Raw genomic sequence first — 23,345 nt, 5'->3', positions numbered from 1 at the left:
GTGAGAACCAAACCCGCAAGCTCTCGCGTTTACAATTGCACGCTAGTCCCCCTGCACCACGACTGTCTCATTTTATTTTGAAAAACGACGATATTTCATGAAAATTTTAACCCCTATTTGATTCCCCCTCGGATTTTCTAAAATTCCTTTCCTAATACTCACTTATGCTCTACGAAAATATTAATTACCTGCTGAAAATTTCTAGAGCTTAGGCTTAGCGGTTTTTTTTAAGTTTTACATTTCATATAAATTACATTTACCAAGACCGAAAACGTATCTGTAATCTATATGGAATACCTCATCAAATTGCCATACTCATATTCCACCAGCAATACACGAACAGACATACAATACCCATGCATCATTCAAAGCCGAGTGATTTATCGTCTAATTATCCTGTAATTAATACATCACGTTGCAGCATTATGTAAATAGAACCGGAATTTAATGAAGGAAGATAAAGAAATGTAGTAATTTTCATTCTGCCAACTATTGTTCTGTTGGCTCCAAGTTGAACGAATGTTTGAGTTTTTTATTTGGTTTTGTAAAAAGTAGCTCTATTTTGTATTATAATATTTATTGGATTCTACGTCTATTTTGTTTTTCTTCGTCATCTATCACTTACTACAAATGCATGTTGGGGAATAACATACGTTTTTTTTATCTAAAGCTTCATTTTTAATCAAAAAGAACTTTGAAACTAATAACTTAACTTATTTAAATACTTACATTTTTCTTCAAGTATATTCAAAATAAGTATAAATGAGTAGGCGAAATACAATTCTTATAATATAAAATTTATTAAAATTTCATAATAACGTTGGTTCGAAAAGAAGATTTCTAACGAAAAGTGAGTTTGTTATATTTACCTTATTAAAAGTATAAGCATGTAAGTAATATAATATCAAAAATTGTTTATCTAATAAAACAAGTAAACAGAAAGAATCTAGTGTTAAACCACTCCCTTACTCTCTTTCTGCTAATTTTTCCAGAGACTTTCCAAAGGGAAATCGAAGACAATTAGACACAGTTCTGCTACGCCATACCGATCTTAAAATTTATTTCACAATATTTTTTTTCGAATTCCAAGCCAATATACTCAACAAACTACAATAGAATTGGTATATTGGGCCAACATGTAAAGCTAGCTCAACTGTATACTAATTACGTTGTCGGGCCGGTATTCCGCGACCTATTTCGTGATCGTGTCGCTAATAAGAAACTCGCGTACGCTATTATGAGAAATAAGTTTACTATTCTATTATACGAGTATTTTACGGCATACCAAATTATATTTACTTTATTTTTGAGTAATTCGTTTATTTATACATACATACATTTCAAGTGTGTGTTTATTTTGTTATGATTGTGATGTCCTTCGTAGCGCAAGAGGACAAGTGTGAATGTAGACGCGACGGTTGAGGGTTCCATTCCCACTCAAAGGAATGAAATATTTAATATTTTCAGTGTATCGCTCAAGTAACGAGGCGCGGCGTTAAGTTACGCCATTCAACATGCAACATGCAATCCTCTGATATTGAAATGAGGAACGGAAATGTTTTAAAACTATAGAGAAGGTTACGGCGGCTTCAAGAATCCTCTGAAATTGAAATGAGGAACAGAAGTGTTTTAAAACTATAGAGCAGGTTACAGCGTCAAGCTAAAAGAAACAAAATAAAAAATAAAAAAACTAATTTGGTGTTTTTATTATTTAAGCTTATGGTAGAAATTATATATTTTTGAATCGTATAGAAATTTCACGTTATATTATATCTCGTATACTCGTATCATTTAAATATTGCTTTCAGTACAGTCATATTACGGAACAGTTTGATAAAAATGAACCGGTGAAGCCTTTTTAAGAAGGATTCGATTTCACAAAGCCCTATGATAGACAATAATTTTATACGACTCAAATGTTATAAGAATATTTTAGTTTTATTTATTAAACGAGTGTTTTTAATCTGCACGCTGTGTTTATGGACCTAGTGTTATACTGTACACTTTCTACTCTTCTTCTATATTCTTTCCCTATTAGGCACTTCCGTTCTCCACTTTCCGTCGAATCCTTGAAGCATTGCATGTAGAATGCCACGCCTTACCTCGTTACCAGAGCGAAGAAATGAACATATTAAATATTTCATTTCCTCGAGTGGGAATCGAACTCACAACCTGTCGTATTAACAGATCTTTGGATTGTTCTTTCTATTTATACACAAGATTGTTTTTTATAATCGCGCTATATTCTGGAATATAAATGGTTAAAACACTTCGTTTTTCACTTTCAACCTAAATTTCAAGACATTGCGTGGTTAGTGACGGAGCTCAACACCGCGCCGTGACATATTTCCAAAAACCAGAAAATAAAATAAATATATTACTCGAGTGAGAATCAAATCTCTCGTAGCATCAATAGTGAGAGGCTGTATCGCTGCGACATTCCCTATTTAAAAAAAAACCTATTTTGTTTTTACATATTATATTCACAGTGAACGTTATTACATAATCAACTTTTAAAAGCTTTAGATGTTAAATTTTTAATATAATTACAATATTTGTCAATGTTGTCAAATTATTTTACATATTATTATGGCAATGTTAATTAAAATATGCTAATTAACTATTTGCATTAATAATGTTTGCCAAATGACGACTCCATGCCCCAGAGCAATGTATATAATTAATAAAGTAAATAATGTAATAACTAAATATCTAATATGAAAAGGTTACGTTCCCAACATATAATTTGGTATTTTGATTTTTGCATTAGGCTAGTTGCCGCCAAAAAACAAAGTCGCAACTTTGTTTCTGACTTTTCTACATCCTGACATGAAAACAGCTTGAATATGTTTTCCCCCAAGAGCGGAGATCGCACCGACAACATATAGTGTTTAACGCCTTTATGAATATTAAACAAGTTTACAGTTTGTCCTACTGCACTATGAACGTCTCAATTTTTTTTATTATAAAAAAAACTATTTTAAGAAAACTATTTTTGAAAAACAAATAAAAATGAGAAAATATTCGAGACTCAAACCCAATCTTCTTGGAAACCGTCCAAGTGCTGTAAGAATGTTAGAAATACTGTCCACTATTTAAATTTTTCGTAAAAATGTTTTATATACAGGCACATTTTCTTTAATAGTATAAATAGTTTCCAGTACATTATATAAACACACTTATAGCCAAATCGGGAATCGTATCTGCACCTCAATTCATTTTGTACGATAAAACAAACATAGCTAGCTACTCCCAACAAAATTATGTTTTGAAATTTTAAAAAGGATAATTTAATCACTTTCATTTATTAGCACTCATAAAAAATTACATAGTACTGTCCACAATCCACATACTGCCATTAAGGGGAAGCCATATATATACATTCACATACACTATGTGTTACTTTAAAGTATTTTACACGTGTAGCACTTTACTAAGTCGTAGTCGTGCGTTTGTTTTAAATTGTTTAATATATTACACATATTATGGTTTTTATTTAAATATAGAAATTTGGTAATGACAAAAAACCTTCACGCTTTCTCAGTTTCATGATTTTACGCATAACTATGTAGGCAGAAGGAACCTAATATTAAAACACTTTATTCTCCTTTTTTGACCAATTTTCGAGAGATTGCATGTTGGAGTGAAAAAAGAGAAGTGAAGCCACTACGAAATATATCTCAAATGCATCGAGAAAACTTTATTCCTTATTGGGCATTTTTAAAAATATCAAGCATCATCCTCTGGAATTATTTAGTAGCATTACCTGCTTAGCTTCTCAGTTCTAACTTCAGCCTTTGGTGAAGAATAATTTATAAACGTGACCTTTAGTAGGTTTTGTTGAATAATATAATATTGACAATTGTGTGTTACAATAGGGTAGTGTTATGTATGTTTGTATTTGTAACAAAATGACGTAAAAAAAAATATATTTTTTTTTAAGAAAGTGGATAATTTTGTAATTAAATAAATATTTAAGAGCAGTAAATGCCCTGACCACCACAAATTAGTATAGCCCTACTCTATAATTTTTAATAATGAAAAATTATGGCGGAGAAATAAAAAAACTAAAAAAAAGAAAAAAAAACAAAAAGTCCCCTTTTAGAGTAAAATCTAGTTACTAGATTTACAACCTTTTGATATTATTTATTTGCAACTTCTCTTTCACTAAATAATAAAATCATATTTATCTTAATATAATTCATCCAATGAAATGCTCAAAATCAATATTTATATATAAATATTGATATATTTCTGTACATATTATATTTATATATAAATCACAGGTGTACGAGTTCTCACAGGAGGTTATGATTAATTGACTTATGTATATGCCTACTATCAATATCGTTTCCTTCTATTGTATAAAACATATTAATATGTTATACTTTAATATTTGTAATTACTTACATATATATTACAAAAAAATAGAACACCATGTTGACTTCAGGCTTCGGCAGAAAGTCAGGAACGTTATCTTAATGTTAACGGAATGTCAAACACTAGGTTCCCTGATTCTCCCTACCTATGTACAGGATACAGCGTAAAGATACAAAATATGTATTTTAAAATAATAATAAGAATATAATTATTACATTTCTCATTTAACACTAGAAGTGCCGAAGATTGATACCCCCCTTGAACCGCCGTCGTGACAAATTTGTCCCATTCTACTTATTATGTTGATTGTTGGTATAATACAAAAAAAATATTATTAAAATAATTCGTAAAATATGTAGACCATATTTAATAATCAATTCTTATTCTTTAACAAACATAAAAGTACCAAAAAATAAAACACAAAGAAAGAATCAAATATTTCTAATACGCTCTAAGGTCGTGACAACTAACTGAATAACTCTTACAAAATTATAAGTTATTGAAATTAGTTAATATTATTAGTAGGCCAAGTAATGCATTAATATATTCTTCATCAGTGATACATCACAGATGATTTATAACGTTGCGTGATAATGCCTCCAGAATTCGGCGGAAAATGCCAGCGGAGTGCATAGCACTAGGTTCCCAGGTTCCCTCTACCTACCCTACAATTGCCCACATTTGGTATCAAGTGTTTTTCTGAAATTCAAGCCTAGCTTAATCATCCTTTCATATGATACCTCACTTGGACTAGCGGCAAAATTTAGTATTGACCAATTTTACCCCACTTTTCAAGCTATTATTTTTTAAGATTTATACATAAATGTATAGTTTTCAGATTTTTTCCTGTACTAGTACTACATGTAGATGCTAGCTGCCAAATTTCATAATTCTAAGTTAACTGAAAGTACCTTATTAATTTGATTCCCTTTATAGTGTCGAAATACAGGTTTTTTACTATATAAATGGTCATATCTGAAATCAAGGGACTGTAGATCGTCATATAGTTCATATTCATATACTCATATGAGTATCAACTCGATTTCTCCAAGCATTCCTGAGATAAAGGCACAGACAGACGGATGGACAAAAAAATGATCTTATAAGGGTTTTTTTTTCCTTAAAAGCTACAGAACCCTAAAAACTTAGGCATTGACTGCTAAACCTACTATTAAATTTTTTTCCGCCCCCGCATTGCCCTTTCCCCTCCACCTCGTCCCCGAGCCATGAAAATATGCAAATTATACCCTCAAATAATAAAATAATAATGACGGGACAAAAATGACCCAGCGGCAGTTCTAGGTATATCTAATTTTTTTTCAAAAAGTATGACTGCTATAAAATTATTTATATTTTTAATTAAATAAAGGTGTAAAATTGGTAATAGTAAAAAAATTTCATCTACATAAATTAACAAATAAAAAAGTTATATACAATCAACCTTGCGTTTGGGTCAAAAATGGGACGGCGGCGCTTCTAGTGTTAAGTTATTCTGTTGATGAAAACAAGAGTTTGAACAAAAAAAAACTAAAGGCACAAATAAGTAACGATTCTTCTAAGTATAAGTAGTTTGACGAAACGTTATTAAATATATTATACGAAAATCATAATTTTCTATAAATAAAACAATAATGAACATTACTAATGTAAATAATATATTAGGAAAGATATTTTACATTATTCGATTTCCTCGAGAGGAACTTCGGGACGTACGTGGGTGAAAAGGCTTCAGGGTCATAATATGAAAATATTTTTACGTTACCTAATTTAACTTTGGATGATGAAAGGTTGACACGTGTCTTTATTACTTTGGAAACGAGAATTATAGCATTTTTTTACGTTTGCAATATGTGTACAATTATATACGTGTGTTATAGTAATTTGCATTTATTATGGAATGTTTATTTTTTTAAATGTAGACAGCAGGAACGTAGTAGTAAAACTCTCCGTTCCCTACGCACCAGCTAATATTTGAGATATTGAGGAAATTAAATAGGTTGCGCATTCCCCCGAATGGGAATCGAACGCACAACCGTCGTTCTTAATCAGCTACTGACCCTGTGCCACTGTGCTACGATTTCCCTTAACATTTTTAAGTTCATCAAATAATATTTTCATTAGAGTTGAGACAAAATACACCAAATCATTAGCTTAAAAAATAAAAAATTAATACCTCGTTATTAAAGCTCAATTTTTTATTCAACTTTAACTATTCAAATGTAACCTGAAATGACTGACGTTTTGTTAGCTTTTACAAAGAGAATATAATGTAAGTACTTCATGGAACGTTGAAAAAAGGAATGAGGTCATCTCATATTAAATTATTTTGTATTTTGAAGTTTGGGGTCGAAAAATAACGATTCGTCATTACGCAAAAGAACCCAGCGGCTATGTCGCTATAAAGGGATGAAACATAAACTCTTGCTTCTATTAAGAAGAAACAAGTGAAATTTTCTCTCTTTCGTAATAAAACAGATGGATGATGATGATGATGACAGGATTTTTTAGGTTAGACATTTTGGAATTTTTTTTAAATGATAGATGATGTGGTTTATTTTGTTGATATTTTATTTGAAGTAACTTTTTAATAGATAAGAAGCATTCTATTAATTTTTATGCATTAATTTTTGATATTTAAATATACCCTTTGTTTTCATTCTGTGCTATATTTCTACGTTATGATTCATTTTGTAGGTTAAATATTGTTGACTCTATTTCATTATAATATATGTGTTGACTTGTTTTTCTATGTTAATTATATACGTATACGACAAAATAATGTTTTGAGACGTAAAACAAAATATTTTTCCCTTTCATAAAAATATTACCCATTCTAAGGGAATGGGCAACCAGAATTTAAAACATAAACATAAAAGAAATTTCGGCCGCAACATCTGTCGGCTTAGTTTGTTCTAGCCAACGAGAGCTCTTTCATGCCAAGTACAATAGAGTCTAATATAATATTTATAAATGGCAAAATGACTTTTTTAAGTACACAAAGCCCACTAGAATTGTAAGTAAAGTTAAATTTCGGCAGTTTGCAAACTGGCTGACCATATATTTGTTTTCTCTTGAATTTTCCATACATTTCAGGACAAAGTTCGACCGAATCGATACTCACATTTCATTTTCCAATTAGAGTCGTCTCTATTTATTTTGACAAGACGAAAACGTGACTTTATGTTCTGGGTGGGTATTCATTATTCAAAGGGGACGAGAGTGCTTTTCTCGTTGCTGTGTTTAATTTAATATTTTCTTCCATTTCTGGTTCATATTTTTTATGTAATGAAATAAAGAATTTAGGTTTAAATAAAATAGAGATTAGCATAAATTATTAAAATTAGAAATAATTGAACTTAACTTACCTTACCTACCTAAATCTACTCTTATTTAGTAAGATTTGCCCACAAAAGGTTAAATGTTTGTCGACTATTGTTGATAGAAAAGTAGCTGAACAAAAATAGGAAAGAAACGTATTAACCTTCAAGCAGGCGGTCATTTGTAACGGTAGCGGTCGCACGTGACCTAAAAGACTACTTGCACATTTTAGGGTTTTATATCACGAAATATTTATAAAATCTGGAAAATATTTAGTAATGTAAAAAAAATTTAATTCGAGTAATTATTTATTTATCAGAAGAGAGACAACTCATTGTCTCGGGTCTGGTTTAAAATTTGTTTATAGATCTTTAGCCATTTTTATAAAGATTGTGAGGAAGTATTAAGATGAAATTAATATCAAATTTCCAGGCTAACAGCTCCTGGAGAACTAAAACAAATTAAATCGTTTAGTCGACGCAATCAAAGGGTACTAGAATGTATTTGGCGCATTTTGTGTGAAATTTGCTACGTGATCAAAACCTACATATTACCTTACCGATGATCTAGAGTTATAAAATTCGGCAAAAAGTGAGAACTTTACATACAAACCAAAAACATTTTTTAGTTCTAAATACATAGTTAAAAAAAATCTGTGCGCGTAAAATTTCGACGGACGTACGAAAGATTGTTTTAACAATTGATTCTATCTGCTTGAACTGCTAAACATGGAATACAGCTTTTTGTCGTAGATAAGTATAAAAAAAACTGAAAAAAAAAAAAAACATAAATATCGGGACTAGCATTAACGGTGTCGACAAGTAGCGCACATACACTGCTAACTCTTCATTTTGCTCCAATTCTGCAGCATAGAAAACGTATAAAAGGATTTTCATAATGATCATAGCATCATTGACACATCAAATTAATGAAATACCTTACATATTATGAATTGAAATTGTCTTTACCTGCATATTTCAGCTGCGTTATGTTTTTGTTTAATTAAGTGGATTGTTGTAAGTTCGATTTCCACTTGCAGGAATTATTATTACGCTGTTCTGATAACTAGGTATAATATCTCGATAACGAGATCCACTAGTCCACACGCAATGTCTCAAAATTGGTCTGAAAATAGAGAACGAAAAATAAATACAAAAAAAAACCCCATAAAAGCTTATAAATAGTATTCTACAAAATTATAATTGTTTAACCGTTTTAATATGTACTCGTATATAGCACAGATAAAAATAACGTTAACTAAATTTTACTACAAGATATTTTTAATTAGATATTTTTCTTATTACATACAGCCCAAGCTATTTACAAAGTAAAAACTAATTTTAACTACATTTTTCACTTAAATATAATTTTCGCAAAGTAAAAAAAAAAGTTGAAGTAGGTAAATTAAAACTCTCAAAACATAAGAAGGTAACAATGAAAACTAAATGAATATTCAACACAAAAGGCTAAACGTATGAATTCATGAATTCAAAGTGAATTCATAAAAATAATTTTTGAATGTAATTTTAAAACGAGATATCCTTATGCTTTTGTGAGGTATTTATAACATGGAGCTCGTTATACAGTCTCTTTGATATCTTTCTTTCTTTCATTACGAATTTTTGGATGACATCTACATACATAATTATATGTATTAGATTTTTTTTCAATTTTACGTTTTATGTAGAATCTAGAAGATAAAACATACAAGTACATTAGAAATAATAAGACTTGGAATGCCCCAACTATTGGGCGGAAAGTGGAAAATGGAAGTGTCTTAAAGGAAAGGAGAGTTTCAACATTAGGTTCCCAGGTTCCCTATCTGGTGGAATGACCTATATTTTGAGACCGACGCCATCGAGACATATTAGGAACAGATCTGTATGGTACAATAATATTCATTTTCGAAGAAAAAAAAATTCTGAAGCTACATAAAACCTAACATATCTTTATTCCATCATATTACGTCAGCCGTTATGAGTTATAGGTGGCAAAACAAATAAACAGCAAAGAAGCGCAATAATAAAACTGACCATTAACGAAGTAAACAGTATTAGTGAGAGAGTCGTTGTCGTAAATCTCCGCGGAACACCCCGGCAGCGACAGTTGGCGGAATTGCGGCGAAAGCCACATTATTTCTAGAAGATATGATCCACAAAAAGAACGGTGTGATTTATTTTGTATGTGTACTGTATAAGTAATGTAAGAGTTTACTCGTTTTAAATGATTGGTGGTTTCTTGTATTTGTGATATTAAATTATAGCACGACGCAGAATCCAAACTTGTACATATCGGCGATTAGAAATATCTAAGTTATAATTTACAAGAGCGAAGAAATAACAAATAATAGTTAATTCCCCCGAGGCGGAATCGAACTCACAACTGTCGCGTTTATGTCATACACTTGTACATTTGTACAACTGCACCATAACGACCTGATCGCCCTGTGAATATATTGAAAACAATACAATATGTACCCTATAGCCGTATGAGTATTTTGTATAAATATTTGACATAATACTTTATTGTATTTTTACTACAAGCTACCATTCAAACATTTCAACAAAAAACATTTTTTCAGATTTAAATTAAGGCATCAATTTGTATGACAAAAAATGAATTCAGACTCGTAAAACATGTCAATTGCGCAACGATCGTTATGCAAATTTCCTTTTATTTTAACACATGAAGGAATTGGGGCGAAATGAGGGCTCAGGGTGTGTTCACGTAAAGGCATTGCTTATGTAGGTATACTCGTACATCGCTGGTGACGATTGCTTAGTACTCACTCTGCAACGTATATTTCTTACTTTTGTTTTAATTTGTTTGTTTGTTGTGTTTTTTTAGGATTCCGTAACTTAAGGGAAAACGAAAACCGGTCAAGTGCGAGTGTGATTTCCCCATCGAGGGTTCCGTGCTAATTTCAGGATTGTGGGTCAACGGGAAGTAGTATAAAAGTTGATACACTTAAGTTTGCGGGTGTCTGCACTCATTTTGTATAAAATGAACAACAATTAACAATTTATAATCTTTTAATCTGTAATATAAATTCCATCAAAAACGTAAATGGATAATTAGAGCCAAGTTAAGCGGGTTGTCGTAATGCGCGTCGTCGTCTCGACTTCACCGACAAAAGAATCGGAGATCTACATATTATGGTTGTCAGGTTCTGTGTTCACTCTAGGTAAAATTCAAGCACTAAATTTCACTTGAAATTTACTTGTCGTACGTGTACGTACATTCTCTGTTATACAAGTTTATATACTTTTGCAAGTTAGTGTGCTTCCAGCTTGTACTTCACTTATACTTTTAGGTTCATATTTGGTTCGGTGCCTGGTGGTAGAAATAAATAAATGGTCCTACACTGCTTCCCCTTCGTTCTTTTTGAGGTCCGAAAATTCTAAAAACAGAACCTTTATAACTTTCTTTTTTCTTTCCTTATCTTTCTGTCTAACAAAACTAAGATTGGTGAAATTTTATAAATTGTACTTCCCTACAAATTGTATTGAACTACAAACACGAAATTGTAAGGGAAATTTCGTTGTGCGACCCGACTCACACGTGATTCGTTTTTTTGCTTCACTCAGGATAATTATTTTCATTTTCTCGCTCTAGTAACAAGACAAACCGCGGCGTTATGTCTCGCCACACAACACGTAATATCTCGAAAATTTTATGAAAAGTGGAGAACAGAGTGTCTCTCCCCTCTGCCTACCCACGACGTCTTCCGACTATGTTATATCTGCTACTCTACTAAATACGAATAACACGCTAAAACAATATAATAAAAACATATAAGCCACGTTTCATAATACCCTTGTCAACGTGTATAATTAAATGAAGCATTAAATCAATACTAATGGCCTACACTCAACGCGTTTACTAATAAACAAATAATGAATATACCAACATGTATAGATTTTATACGTAATATATTTTAGTAATTTATTGAGGAGAGAGAAATGGGTCACATGCATATGAGGACCAGTATATGCAGCTTCCCTCTGTATCCCGCAAACAGCAAAGTAGGCAAAGGGAACCTAATATTAAGACAGTCCATCCCGCATTTTCTGCCAAATTGCTTTGTCTCGACACTTAAGCGAAAATATGAAAATATAAATTTAAACAAATATTTCAGTGGGGGAATAATAGTGGGGAACGGAGGGTGTTAACACTAGGTTCCCGTAATTTGATTTAATTTTTAAAGCAAAAAAAAAATGGATTACTGTTCGCAGCTGTTATCTTATTTTAATTTCAAACGACTGTTGGTATTTTCATAAAAGTCTAGTATCTTTAAGAGCGTATTGTTATTTAAGCTCATTATTTTCCAATGTTCCCTAACCTTCTATAGAAGGCAGATTTTTCTTCAAAGCGTCCGTTCTAAGGCTTGTTTTTTTTAAATTTCTAATATAAAAGTAAAGTCAAACAATCGGTATAGAAAAATACTTTGCTGCTAAAAGGCATTATAATTATACAACCCTTTTCTAATTTTACAAAGTTTATTTAATCAGAAACGCTAAAGTAAACTTTATAAATTTAAAATCGATACGATAAAGATCAAAGAGAGCTAATAATAATTGATTTGTTACTTATTACCGTAGAATATAATAATTCTGGGTATTTCAATATGAATATAAACTTAACAACGTTGATATCTATATATACTAAGTAAAAAAAGTACAATTCCATGCTTTTTCTGCATAAAAGAATGAGCGAAAGGAATTTACGGTTAAGAAACTCCATTCTTTAATTTGCACCGAATTTTCGAGACATTGCATATTGAGTGGTGGAACTTAATGCCTCCTACCAGTGGGAGGAAATGGAAATAAATGAAATATGATAAGTCACCCCGTTGGGCATCAAACCCATAACCATCGAGCTTACAAATTGTAAGGAAGAATGAAATCAAATTTCTTATATTGCTATCACCATAGAAGTGTACTCCGATGAGGCGCATTAGCCTAGTCATCATCACTTAAAAACCCTGACTACCAGATCTTGGATGTTATATAAGACATTAATTAAAAAATATAATATTACATTAGTATTTTTTTCTTTCCAGTGTCATCAGCACAAAGAGAACTTGGCAAAGGACTGCCGTCGAATACTTCGGTAACGTCGCCACCTGCGGCCGATAACGTCATAAGACCAGGAGTGGCGATAGCCGATGCACCTCGGCCTACGCCCCGCACGGGGCCCTATTTCGATTTGGCGGCCTCAAAAAATGTGACCGCGCTACTCGGAAAAACAGCATATTTAAACTGTCGAGTGAAAAATTTAGGAAATAAAACTGTGAGTGTACTTTTGTTTCTAATAGCTTATTACCATAAGTACATTTTTCCTTTACGTAGAGATATGTATACAGGGTGGAAGAGGCAGCGCTTCTTTTATTGAAACTGCATATAGGGTAATATATTTCAAACCCACACCTAAGAAATTAATCAAGGTACCTCAACAGTTTGGACGTAGGATTTTTTTTTCATTTCACGATTTTTATCCATACCTGTATTTCGTGTGACGCACACATACGTGTACGACGTTTCCGATTTGACAGGTAAGTGTGTGCGTGCCTATAAAACGATAATTTTATTATTTATTTTGTTTGAAAAAATAACTTTTTTATTTTTGGGAATTATTTTTTTTCCGAATTATATTAGGCTTTTATAGAGTAGTTAAAACTGTGGTTTCATTTAAAGTGGTGCTGACAATTCCACCCTGTATATTAAGGTGCATCTATAAAAAAGTCAAATCAAATCAGCTTCATGCTGTACCCCGCACTCAGCAGTGTAGACAGAGGGAATTTAGTGTTAAGACACTCTGTTCCCCACCTTCTGCCGAACTCTGAAATCTCAATCGCGCTTTGGTTCGACAGCAGAGCAATGAAACGAAAAGTATGAGCATCACTCGTAACATACCATATAATAGTGTCACTAATATATTTAAAATATATAGTATATCTTAAAAGACTATGTCATTATATTCTAAATGTTCTAACAAATCTTGTAGATGTGCAAAGCTCAGAGCTTCAGGTTATCCAGACGGTCTTGTTACCGAAATGAGGTTCTAGTTTCGTAGCAAAATGAACTTAAAATAACGTATAAAATATATTTTAGTAGCTAACTGCACAGTCTTTTAGATATTTAATATATTATAGAGACGTTTATTTTACATACATATTAGTTAGTTACCCTCAAAGTTTTTGAAAATAATAAGACTTCTTTATTTATTTTAAGACATACTTAATTAGCATTTACTTTGAAATGTTTCACATTCATATATAATTTTGCAAATAATTTTCTTTTAAAACTGACATAAAAGGAAAGGAATATTCTGTGGTTATTGGAAGTATCTTAATGCTAGGTTCCCAGGTTCCCTCTGCCTACCTAGCTACCATTACAACGTGAAGCTGAAGAATATTAAAATAAATAAACATATTCCATCTACTTAACCCAAAACATCTACCCCATACAAACACCATAAAAAAAAACAAATTCAAATTCCAAATGATATTAAAAACACATAGATAATGCATACACTTACAAAAAAATAGAAAAGCCCACGTACACACTAACGAGTTCCCCTTATTCCGAAACCAACGTCCAATTTACATAGCGGTGTACCACAAAATCCTCGTTTAAAATGAAACGTAACAATAGCACAATGCAAGTTTAAAGTCCCTATTGTGAGAGCAACTTTATAAATAAAAGTCTCATTAGGCCGTGATACCGTCTTCCACATAAATATCAGGTCTGGCTAACGAGGAGGCTGACGGCCGCGAGCGCTTCAGGCCGTTCGCAATGATGGCTATCCTTGCTTTATTTTGTTATTCTTCTACTTATGTTGGTGGTTGTTTAGATTAGATTTAAAGTTTTTTGACAGGTTGCCGTTAGCAGAATAGGTGGAGGGAACCTAGAGTTAAGACACTCCGTTTTCTACTTTCCTCCGGATGAGGTATTGTGTATTGAGTGGTAGAACTCAACGCTGCGCTTTCCCTTGTTATCAGAGTCAATAAATGAAAATATTAATGAATAATAATTCATTCTCTCGAGTAAGAATCGAACCCGTGGGAACAACCGTCACGCTTACAGTAACAGTAACATGCTTACAATAATAGATGTCATGTTCTATACATTATTTAAACGGCGTTCTCTAATAAACTAGTTATATAATATTTTAATATTCCACTCCATATTTACCGAACTAATTAAATGAATTGCATGACGCTATAGCTACAGTGTTTAATCAAGTTTATGACCGTCTCGTGAAGCTCGTTTTATGTTAGCCTTACATTTGCAGTTGTTTTTTCAGTTTCAACTTTTGTTTATTGTTTTGAATATATTATATATTTTTTGGAGTTTCATCGTTTAACCTGCATAAAGATTTTTGGGACAAAGCGAGAGAAATTTGTTTTTTTTTCTCAGAATGGAATCTATGACCATTGGGTGTACAGTTCCAAGGTTCCCCAATGTGCAACGATGCCAATATATATTTTTTAATATACTGAAAAAAATCAGCTTCTACGAAAGTGTCTTAATGAACAACGTAGTGTCTTAGCACTAGGTTCACAGGTTCCCACTGGCAACCCTGCTATGTACGGAATAAAGCGTGAATTCATAAAAAAATTAAAATCTAATTGCCTATATAATAAATTCTTAATACCGCCTAACGAGAACTGTGGAGTGTGGGCGGGCAACTCAGATAATACGGTAATGGAAATGCAGACGCCAGATGCAATGGCGCGTCTAACAGTGTTTGTGCAATTGCACCGCGATCTCAAGTACCATTTACTGTTCCAACAGGTTTCACTAACGAGATTCATAAGTTCGGATTTTTATTCAATACCATGCACGTTCGAGGTCGTAACCTACTTTCAGCTAATTTAATTAGAAACCAACTTCTAGGCCACCTGGTTCCTGTACTTCTTTGTTTTGGTGGTTTAATATCTTCGTTAACTATTTATATGTAGTTGTAGATTTTTTATGTTTTCTTATTTATTTCCTTATTGACATAAACTGTTTCATTTATATATATCATCTTTATTACAGGATTAAAATTTTATATTCATTTTACGCTAGGTTGACCAATTTGAAATGCAAATCAGCAATTTTATCGCTTCGATCATAAATTTTAAACTGATTGAAATCTTACTACGGGCCATTAGAGAAACTTGTAACTGACAAAATATACATTTTAATTAGATTGTTTGAGAAACAATTCTGAAACTTTTTAATCAACCCTCTTAATTAAAGTAATTGTGTTCATTGTTTCATATGACCTATTGTTAATCTCTCGTTTCCAAGTTAAATCAGTATAAAGGAGTTAAAATCTCCGTAAATCTTTGAATTTTACGATCTAAGGATTATCTTTGAGAATGTTGTTTGTAGAATAATAAAGCTTAGAATATATTTGTTGTGAATACTAATTTATTTCAGTTTTGTATCTATTTTATTTATGTTTAGTGAAAGGGAGAGCAGAATGAGGAGAACGGAGTGACTTAATATAATGTTCTCTTTATTACACATTTTATATGCAGGAATGATGACCCTTGAAAATATGTTTAATAACTAATTTGCCCGTTATTTCTCTGACAGCTCAACATGCAAGTGTCTTGGGTGAGACATCGCGACATTCATTTGCTGACAGTTGGTCGCTATACGTACACTAGCGACCAGAGGTTTAGAGCTATTCATCTTCCTCATTCAGAGGACTGGACGTTACAAGTAAGTATCAAAAATATTATAGAAATCTTTTTTTATTAGGGTAGGTAACCTGGGAGCCTTCAAAATCAATCAATCCTTCCTTTTAAATTCATATATATTAAATTTATTTAATTTCGCTACTCTTTTAACATAAGGTTCAGTGTTGAGTTTTCAGTTTCACGTTTAAAATTGTGGGAAATTGCAAAATCCTGTTACAAATAAAAAATATATATTTTTATACTTCTATTATACGAGATATTTTTTAGTATATACAAAAAAATATATTTTTTAATTATCCACATTCTCATAATTACTTTCATATTCGTAATTTTTAACAGTATTATGTAAGATTGAATTTTTATGAAAAATTCTTATTATTCTATACTCCTTTTATGTATTTTTATAATAAAAGGCAAAAATACAGCAAAGGTTGGTCAAAAGCATACAATGAAGTTCCCATTAGCTTACTCTTTGCAAAGTAAACTTAATATGTACTAAGTATATGACGCTGACCCTTTTACCCCTATATGACACTCCTTTAAAAAAATGTATTTGTGTATTCGTAGTACCTGCCTGCTTCGATTATATTTTTTTCAGTCATTTAGCAGCAGGGTGTATAGCAGGTGTCCATGCAAATAAATGTAATCATTTAGCATAATATAAAATTTAGCATATTATTGTAAACACAAGGAAGGACAATTAAAACATATTAACATATATCATAATGAGTTCCTTACACATTTATATCTTCTATATAGGGAGACTGATCTCTTACAATGCTGTATTCATTCATGGAATTAGACCTTTTCATAATATACTCGATCATTTAGTGAAAAAGTAGATGTTTAATATTAATTAATTATCTTGTTTTTCTCTTAGCACATTTAAGCTATTAGGAAATTTGTGTATTTAAATACAAAAATTATTATTTCTTTGAGATTTTGAATTTAAATTATAATTTAATATTAAAGAACCTGACTCATATTTAGCAGTGGTATTGAAATATGTTATTCTTTGAGTAAATGGACTCTTTTAAAAACAGAAAAAAATCGATATGGCTCCATTACTCTTAATATTTCACTCAATATGACACATTGTACTACGAATCTGTCTTTAAAACATATTATTATAAATGCAAAAATTTCATTTTATATATTTCGTATAAAAATACTTTAATTTTAAACGAAAACTCTATTGTTATTCTACTTTACCTTTTCATTTGGAATTTTAAAAATACTTTTATATTTTCCGCAGTAGAGAAGCTTAACATCTAAATAATGTCCTTTGTATGCGGTAAAAATAAAACTTTTGAAATCGAAATAGTGTTTCTCTTAGTAGAATATTTAAATATGTTTGAAAGAGGGGCCAAAAAAATATTTGGGGTTAGTTGCGCTTCGCTTAATATTTCTTTGTATATTTCTAGAACTCTTTTAGATAAGTACAAAGTTTAAAAGTAACGAGATTTGAAAACCTTTGGATGGTTTCTAAGAGGCGCGGATTCAAATTCTAAAATTAAAAATTAATTCAAAAATTATTATAATAAATATTTTATTAATTCGTTGAGGAGATTTCCTTTTTAATTTCCAACCATGTTGCTAAAAAAAAATGTTTATAGTAAAACATTTTTCATTTGCATTTTGCGGAAGCGGCGGGAATAAGATAATATGCAAGACCGCAAGTGCTTCTTCTATTAGAAATTTATAATGATGTAAGCTGTCGAGCACTCAGTACTGTAAAATAGGCAAAAAAGTATAAAACTAAGCGAGTTATATCACTATGCTCGTTTAAAAAATAGAAGTGATTAGTGATTTTCTTTTCAATTTCAAGCTTCATCCATCAGAATCCATCAGGGTCTAACAATATTACATGATATTAAGACAGCCCGCTTTTCAGCATTCAGTTAATAGTGGAGCTAAATACTGGGTACCTAGCTCAAGAAGGACCTCCCGTGTCCAATCCACGACCAGCACGCTTACAATTGGATGCTGTTCATAGCACCACGATAGCCTCAATAGAATTATAGATACTCGTATATATAAAATTATATATAAATAATATATTGTCATCACATATTTTAGTCCAGTAGAAAACAAGCTTAGTGTAAGAGTAAAGTTTCTTCTTGCGTTAATTATCTCGTAAAGTTAACGTCGCTGTAATATAAAATGTTCAAGTTTTTACTACCTTTATGTAAAGCTCTAAACTTTATTTTACTGGGTATATACAAAATGTTTAGGATAAAAGTCGTAGTTTGATGAGCTTTTAGAAAGCTGATTCGATTTTTTTTTTGCTTTATGTTGTACTCGCAAGAAGCAGGGTAGGCAGAGGAAACTCGAAATTCTAGTTTTAAGACATACGTTCTCCATTAAGACCCTTAAGTACCAACTTCTCACCGAGCTTTATTATCTCAAAATGACCTCCTTTACATCTCTATGTACATATTATAATAAACTTAGATTCGAAGGATACATTTGAAATCAGATTCATATCAACAGAACAGGTTATTGTACAAATAAATTTTAGACGCAAACGTTCACCTTATTCAAATACACAATACAAAATAAAATCAAATAATTTAACATAAATATATGAAACCTCTTCATATTAAACCGCCTTTAAGTGTTTACCAAACAATATTTATTCAGTAGACTGTTAAATTGAATTGTATCTTTATATGTACTTGAAAATGAATTATTCTCTTCAACTGATTGATATATTCTGTTTCAGATAAAATATCCTCAACACAGGGATTCTGGAATCTACGAGTGTCAAATATCAACGACACCGCATATGAGCCATTTTATACATTTAAACGTAGTTGGTGAGTATTTTTATTTTAACCTTTGCTGATGCAATGTCTGACGCGAATTGACGGTTGTGGCTTCAGTTCCGACTTGAATGGAAGAAATTATTTTCTTTTAAAACTACGTGACTAAGCCAATGAATTAAAAATTGGCAATAATTGGCAAAAAATTGGTAAAAAATTGGCAAGAAATTGGCAAATTAAAAAAAAAAAAACTTTGTTATACCGAGATTAAAAGAGCGTATGTAAGCCGGTATATACCGACGTAAAACCGTGTATATACATTATACTTAAACTGTCAAACTTTTGAGTTCAAAAAATGGAATAAAAATGTTATGCTAAAAGATTTATGCTCAAATTTATTTTATAATTTATACAGATGAAAATCATAACCTTAATAGTATTTATATTATATAGCAGACTTTTATTACATTTGCTCTACCTAAACTTTTTTATTTATATGTATAATGATTTAAAGCAAAAACGGTTCTTTCATGAATCAATGCTTTATACACAACTAACGGACAGACTATAAATAATTTATCATAAACATAATATTCAGAATAATTGATATTTAAATATATATATAAAAATAAAAAAAAATAGGATAGTAGAACAAAAATTACGACCTAGTGCAAAAGATTTATTTGCGGCAGCAATTTTAAAATCGCGCCGTTTTGCAAAATGTAAATTTTAATTGGACAGTCATTTCCGTTATGCGACGTTTTTTATGTAAGATATTCATAAATAAAAATATATTTTCACGAATAATCTGATGAAATAAAAATAAAGGTACGCTCATACTTGCCGGAAGCTTTTAGATGACATTTATTTTTGAAGTTTATTTTTAATTAAAAATATTAATGTATCACAAATTTGTTTAAAAAAATATGTCAAAGATACGTATTGAATACGTATAGAATCACAAATGAGTTTATTCATTGTAAATATTTTTATTATTATTACAAGGTTTATTTAACATGCCGTGTTATTGTGTGTTAGTGTATGTGAAAACTTGCAAGCCCCATTTGACCCAATTCTCCGTCTCCGAAATGTTTTATGCATATGATCATATTGTTGTTATTCAAAATGACCGCCACAATAAAATGGCAGGTAACAATTTTTTCCACAACCCACCTAGTATGGGTATTAAACGAAAGGGCTTGATTTGGAAAATACAATACACCTTCTTATTTGTCTACATAGCATTAGTTCCGGCTTTTATTGCCAGGGTCTCCCTTCCGACTCAAGAACTCTACTTTGCACGGTCTTCAGCATCCTCGGTAGCTAGTCCATCGGCTCTCATGTCCTGCATCACACCATCCAGCCATCGCTTTCTTGGGCGTCCAGGGGCGTCCATTTCCTCCTGACACAGTTCCTATCTCGGCGCGCAACCTAGTCATAACATCTCAAGCGATCTTCTTGGACCTTATTCGTGAACGTCACAAATTCCAAGACTATCTCGACCTTATAAAATACAATATACCCAAAAAAGATCTAGAAATCTTTGGTATTATTTTAAAATAACACGATTGGACGGATTTCATCGAATAAATATACTTTTTAAAAATTTATTAGGATAACATTTACTTCATTGAAAAAGAAGCCTATGAGTTCAATTATATATTCCTAATTAATGAATATTAAAAGATAAATTATAAGAAAAACAGACAACAAGAGACATAAAAAGTAGAGAAAGGAAATATTTATTACCATTTTTTCTATAAAACCCCTGAGAAATAAATAATTGGAATATTTAACGTAATCGTATTATAACAAAAAGTATTATAATAATGTAATCTTAAATTTACCTTTATAAATAATAGAGTGATAAAAGAGAACGAAATTTCGGCCTAATTAAATATTTCCAAAGTTAGCACAGAACAAAATTGAAGTATCATAAACCAGCATTCCATGTGAAATTTCGTTAAAACTTTTGTATTTTAACTTTTTATTTTTTTTTAGCTTCACAATTTTTTCTTGCAGGGTCGACATAGGGAACCTTGTGTTACGACATTCCGTTCCACTTTTTCGGCCCATTTTTTGAGAGGAGGAGGGGAGGACAGGAGAAACGAAAATAAATTAAATATCCCCCGAGTAGGAATCGAATCCAGAAACATCACATTTACAGTCGCCATTCCAGTGCGATCGCAGTACGTCGGCCTCTTTTCCGTTCAAAAACTTATTCCAAAGTAAACTGAAAGTAAGCCTCGAGAGTCACGAGCCTCCACGAATTAGTCGCTACTAAAATGTTAGCGTTTCAACAAGTTTTATAATTACATAGGGAGTATTAAAGGCACGCACCAAAGAAAAATAACTTATACGAGTACATTTAAATACATTGTAATTTACTTGCAAGGTTAATGATATTTTTGACGTTTAGTGAGTTTGTCTTTTTTAACTGAAAATATGTATATTTTCAGTCATATTATTATAACATTTCGAGGCTATCTTTGAACTTTTAGCTGCGATTCCCACTCGGGAGAACGAAACTTTTAATATTTTCATTCTCTTGCTCTAGTAACCGAGCAAATCCACGTTAAGTTCTGCCACCCAGCACGCAATTCCTCCAGAATATACCAAAACGTAGAGATTGGAAGTATAATGTAACTGGGGAATGGAAATGTAATATAACCTAGGTTCCCATGTTCATTCTGCCTAGCGTGAAACTATTCGAGAATTCCCAGTTATCTCATTTTCGTAATAGATGATTTTTTAACGGTTTCATTTAAGAACGTGAAGCTTTAAGTTCCGCCATTCAACACAAAATATGTTTATTGAAGCGAAAAATGAAAGATTTTCATAAAGATAATATTTTCACAAAATATAAAGTTTCATTAATCGTCAGAGATTTCCTTTCGCGTTTTATTTTACCACTTTATCACAAGTACAGTCTTGTGACGAATTATTTCAGTTTCCAACGTCCGCTATAAAATTTATTGATTGTTGGAACCTCAAGTCGTTGATTGTTTGGAAAATATTTTCCTCATCTGAGATTAATACTTGCTATCAATAACAGAAGAAAAGAAATTTTAGTTATATTTAGTTTAATATTTTCTTAGTACATATCATAGTTGTTTATCAAATTATTTCACGGATTTTGTTGCGGGTTTCACTAATAGATAGATTAATATTTTTAGAATACTTTTAAATATTAACGTAAAGGCAAAAATATCAAAATTTGGAAATGTTATGTCGTAAATGCACTTACCTACCCCAAAATGGAAATAACTTCCCATGATGTTAATAATTTGAAAATAGCTCCTATAAATTTAAATAAAAAATTGGCTTACACAACCACTGTGAGGTATATAATAATAAGATATATACTTAAATAACATCGATCAATCGCCAATAAGCAATAAGAAATACTCAAAGCTTACATACATTTTACCCTACAAAGCGAGTATCTCATTATTTTCATCAAAAAAAAATATACTGATAAAATGATGGTCTCTACATCATCAGTTCAGCACCACGTTCAATTTTGTAAATTAATATTGTGATATAAAAACTTCGCCAACATTAACGATGTTTATCGCCGGGCGTTTATTATCAAGTAATAAAACTCCGTAGAGGCGTAGACACTGCCCCAAGAGTATTGTAAAAAACGTCTTCACGACTGAAATTAATTTCAGCTAGCTTTTTACATACTTTCTATCTTAATGGTACCCGCTAGATGCTGTTGTTACGTTTTATTTTCATATTCTATACTTTTTTAATATTATAAAGCTGAATAGTTTATTTTCATTTCATCGCACTGGTGTCGAGCAAAGTGTCGCTTTGAATTCCACCTCTTAAAATGCAATGCCGTTAGAATTCAACGGAAAGTGGGGAACGGAAGCGTCTTGATAAGAACGGAGTGTTTTAACACTAGGCTCTCTTTGCCTACCCTGCTATGAGCGGCATACATAGTGAAGCTAAAAAAAGTTTGTTTGATAAATCACAAGTAAATTGAATTTAAAAATTATGTCTCTATATATAACTTACTACCTTCGGCCAGACTAACTTCTGGTACTAAGAAAGTGTATCATATATAACGCTTAGCTATTTCCACTAAGTAAAAGTAAAGCCGCAGGAAAAGCTAGTTCTTAATAAAGCTTATTGACTTTACGAATATTAATATAACATTGTTCATTTATTTCGTT

The 23,345-nt window shown here is 31.4% G+C and overlaps 1 protein-coding gene and 1 long non-coding RNA gene across 4 annotated transcripts in view; one reads left to right on the top strand and one right to left on the bottom strand.

Annotated features, from left to right (window-relative positions):
• The window catches only part of LOC146530182 (uncharacterized), a 189,937-nt gene that overhangs the window by 31,110 nt on the left and 135,482 nt on the right, over window positions 1-23,345 (bottom strand). The window lies entirely within an intron of this gene.
• Window positions 1-23,345, top strand: part of LOC146530183 (neurotrimin-like) — a 79,950-nt gene that overhangs the window by 48,830 nt on the left and 7,775 nt on the right. For both annotated transcript variants that reach the window (XM_085200408.1, XM_085200409.1), the window contains exons 3-5: window positions 12,761-12,990; window positions 16,290-16,418; window positions 19,122-19,215. In XM_085200408.1, the coding sequence (XP_085056534.1) occupies window positions 12,761-12,990; window positions 16,290-16,418; window positions 19,122-19,215 (453 nt within the window). The remainder of the gene's footprint in view (window positions 1-12,760; window positions 12,991-16,289; window positions 16,419-19,121; window positions 19,216-23,345) is intronic.

This window comes from Heliconius melpomene, chromosome 17 (assembly GCF_056956725.1).
Source record: "Heliconius melpomene rosina isolate 202511_hmr_F chromosome 17, ASM5695672v1, whole genome shotgun sequence".
NCBI classification, from domain to species: Eukaryota; Metazoa; Arthropoda; class Insecta; order Lepidoptera; family Nymphalidae; genus Heliconius; species Heliconius melpomene.
Note: the sequence above shows the minus strand (reverse complement) of the source record. Positions and strands in the feature narration are given on the sequence as shown.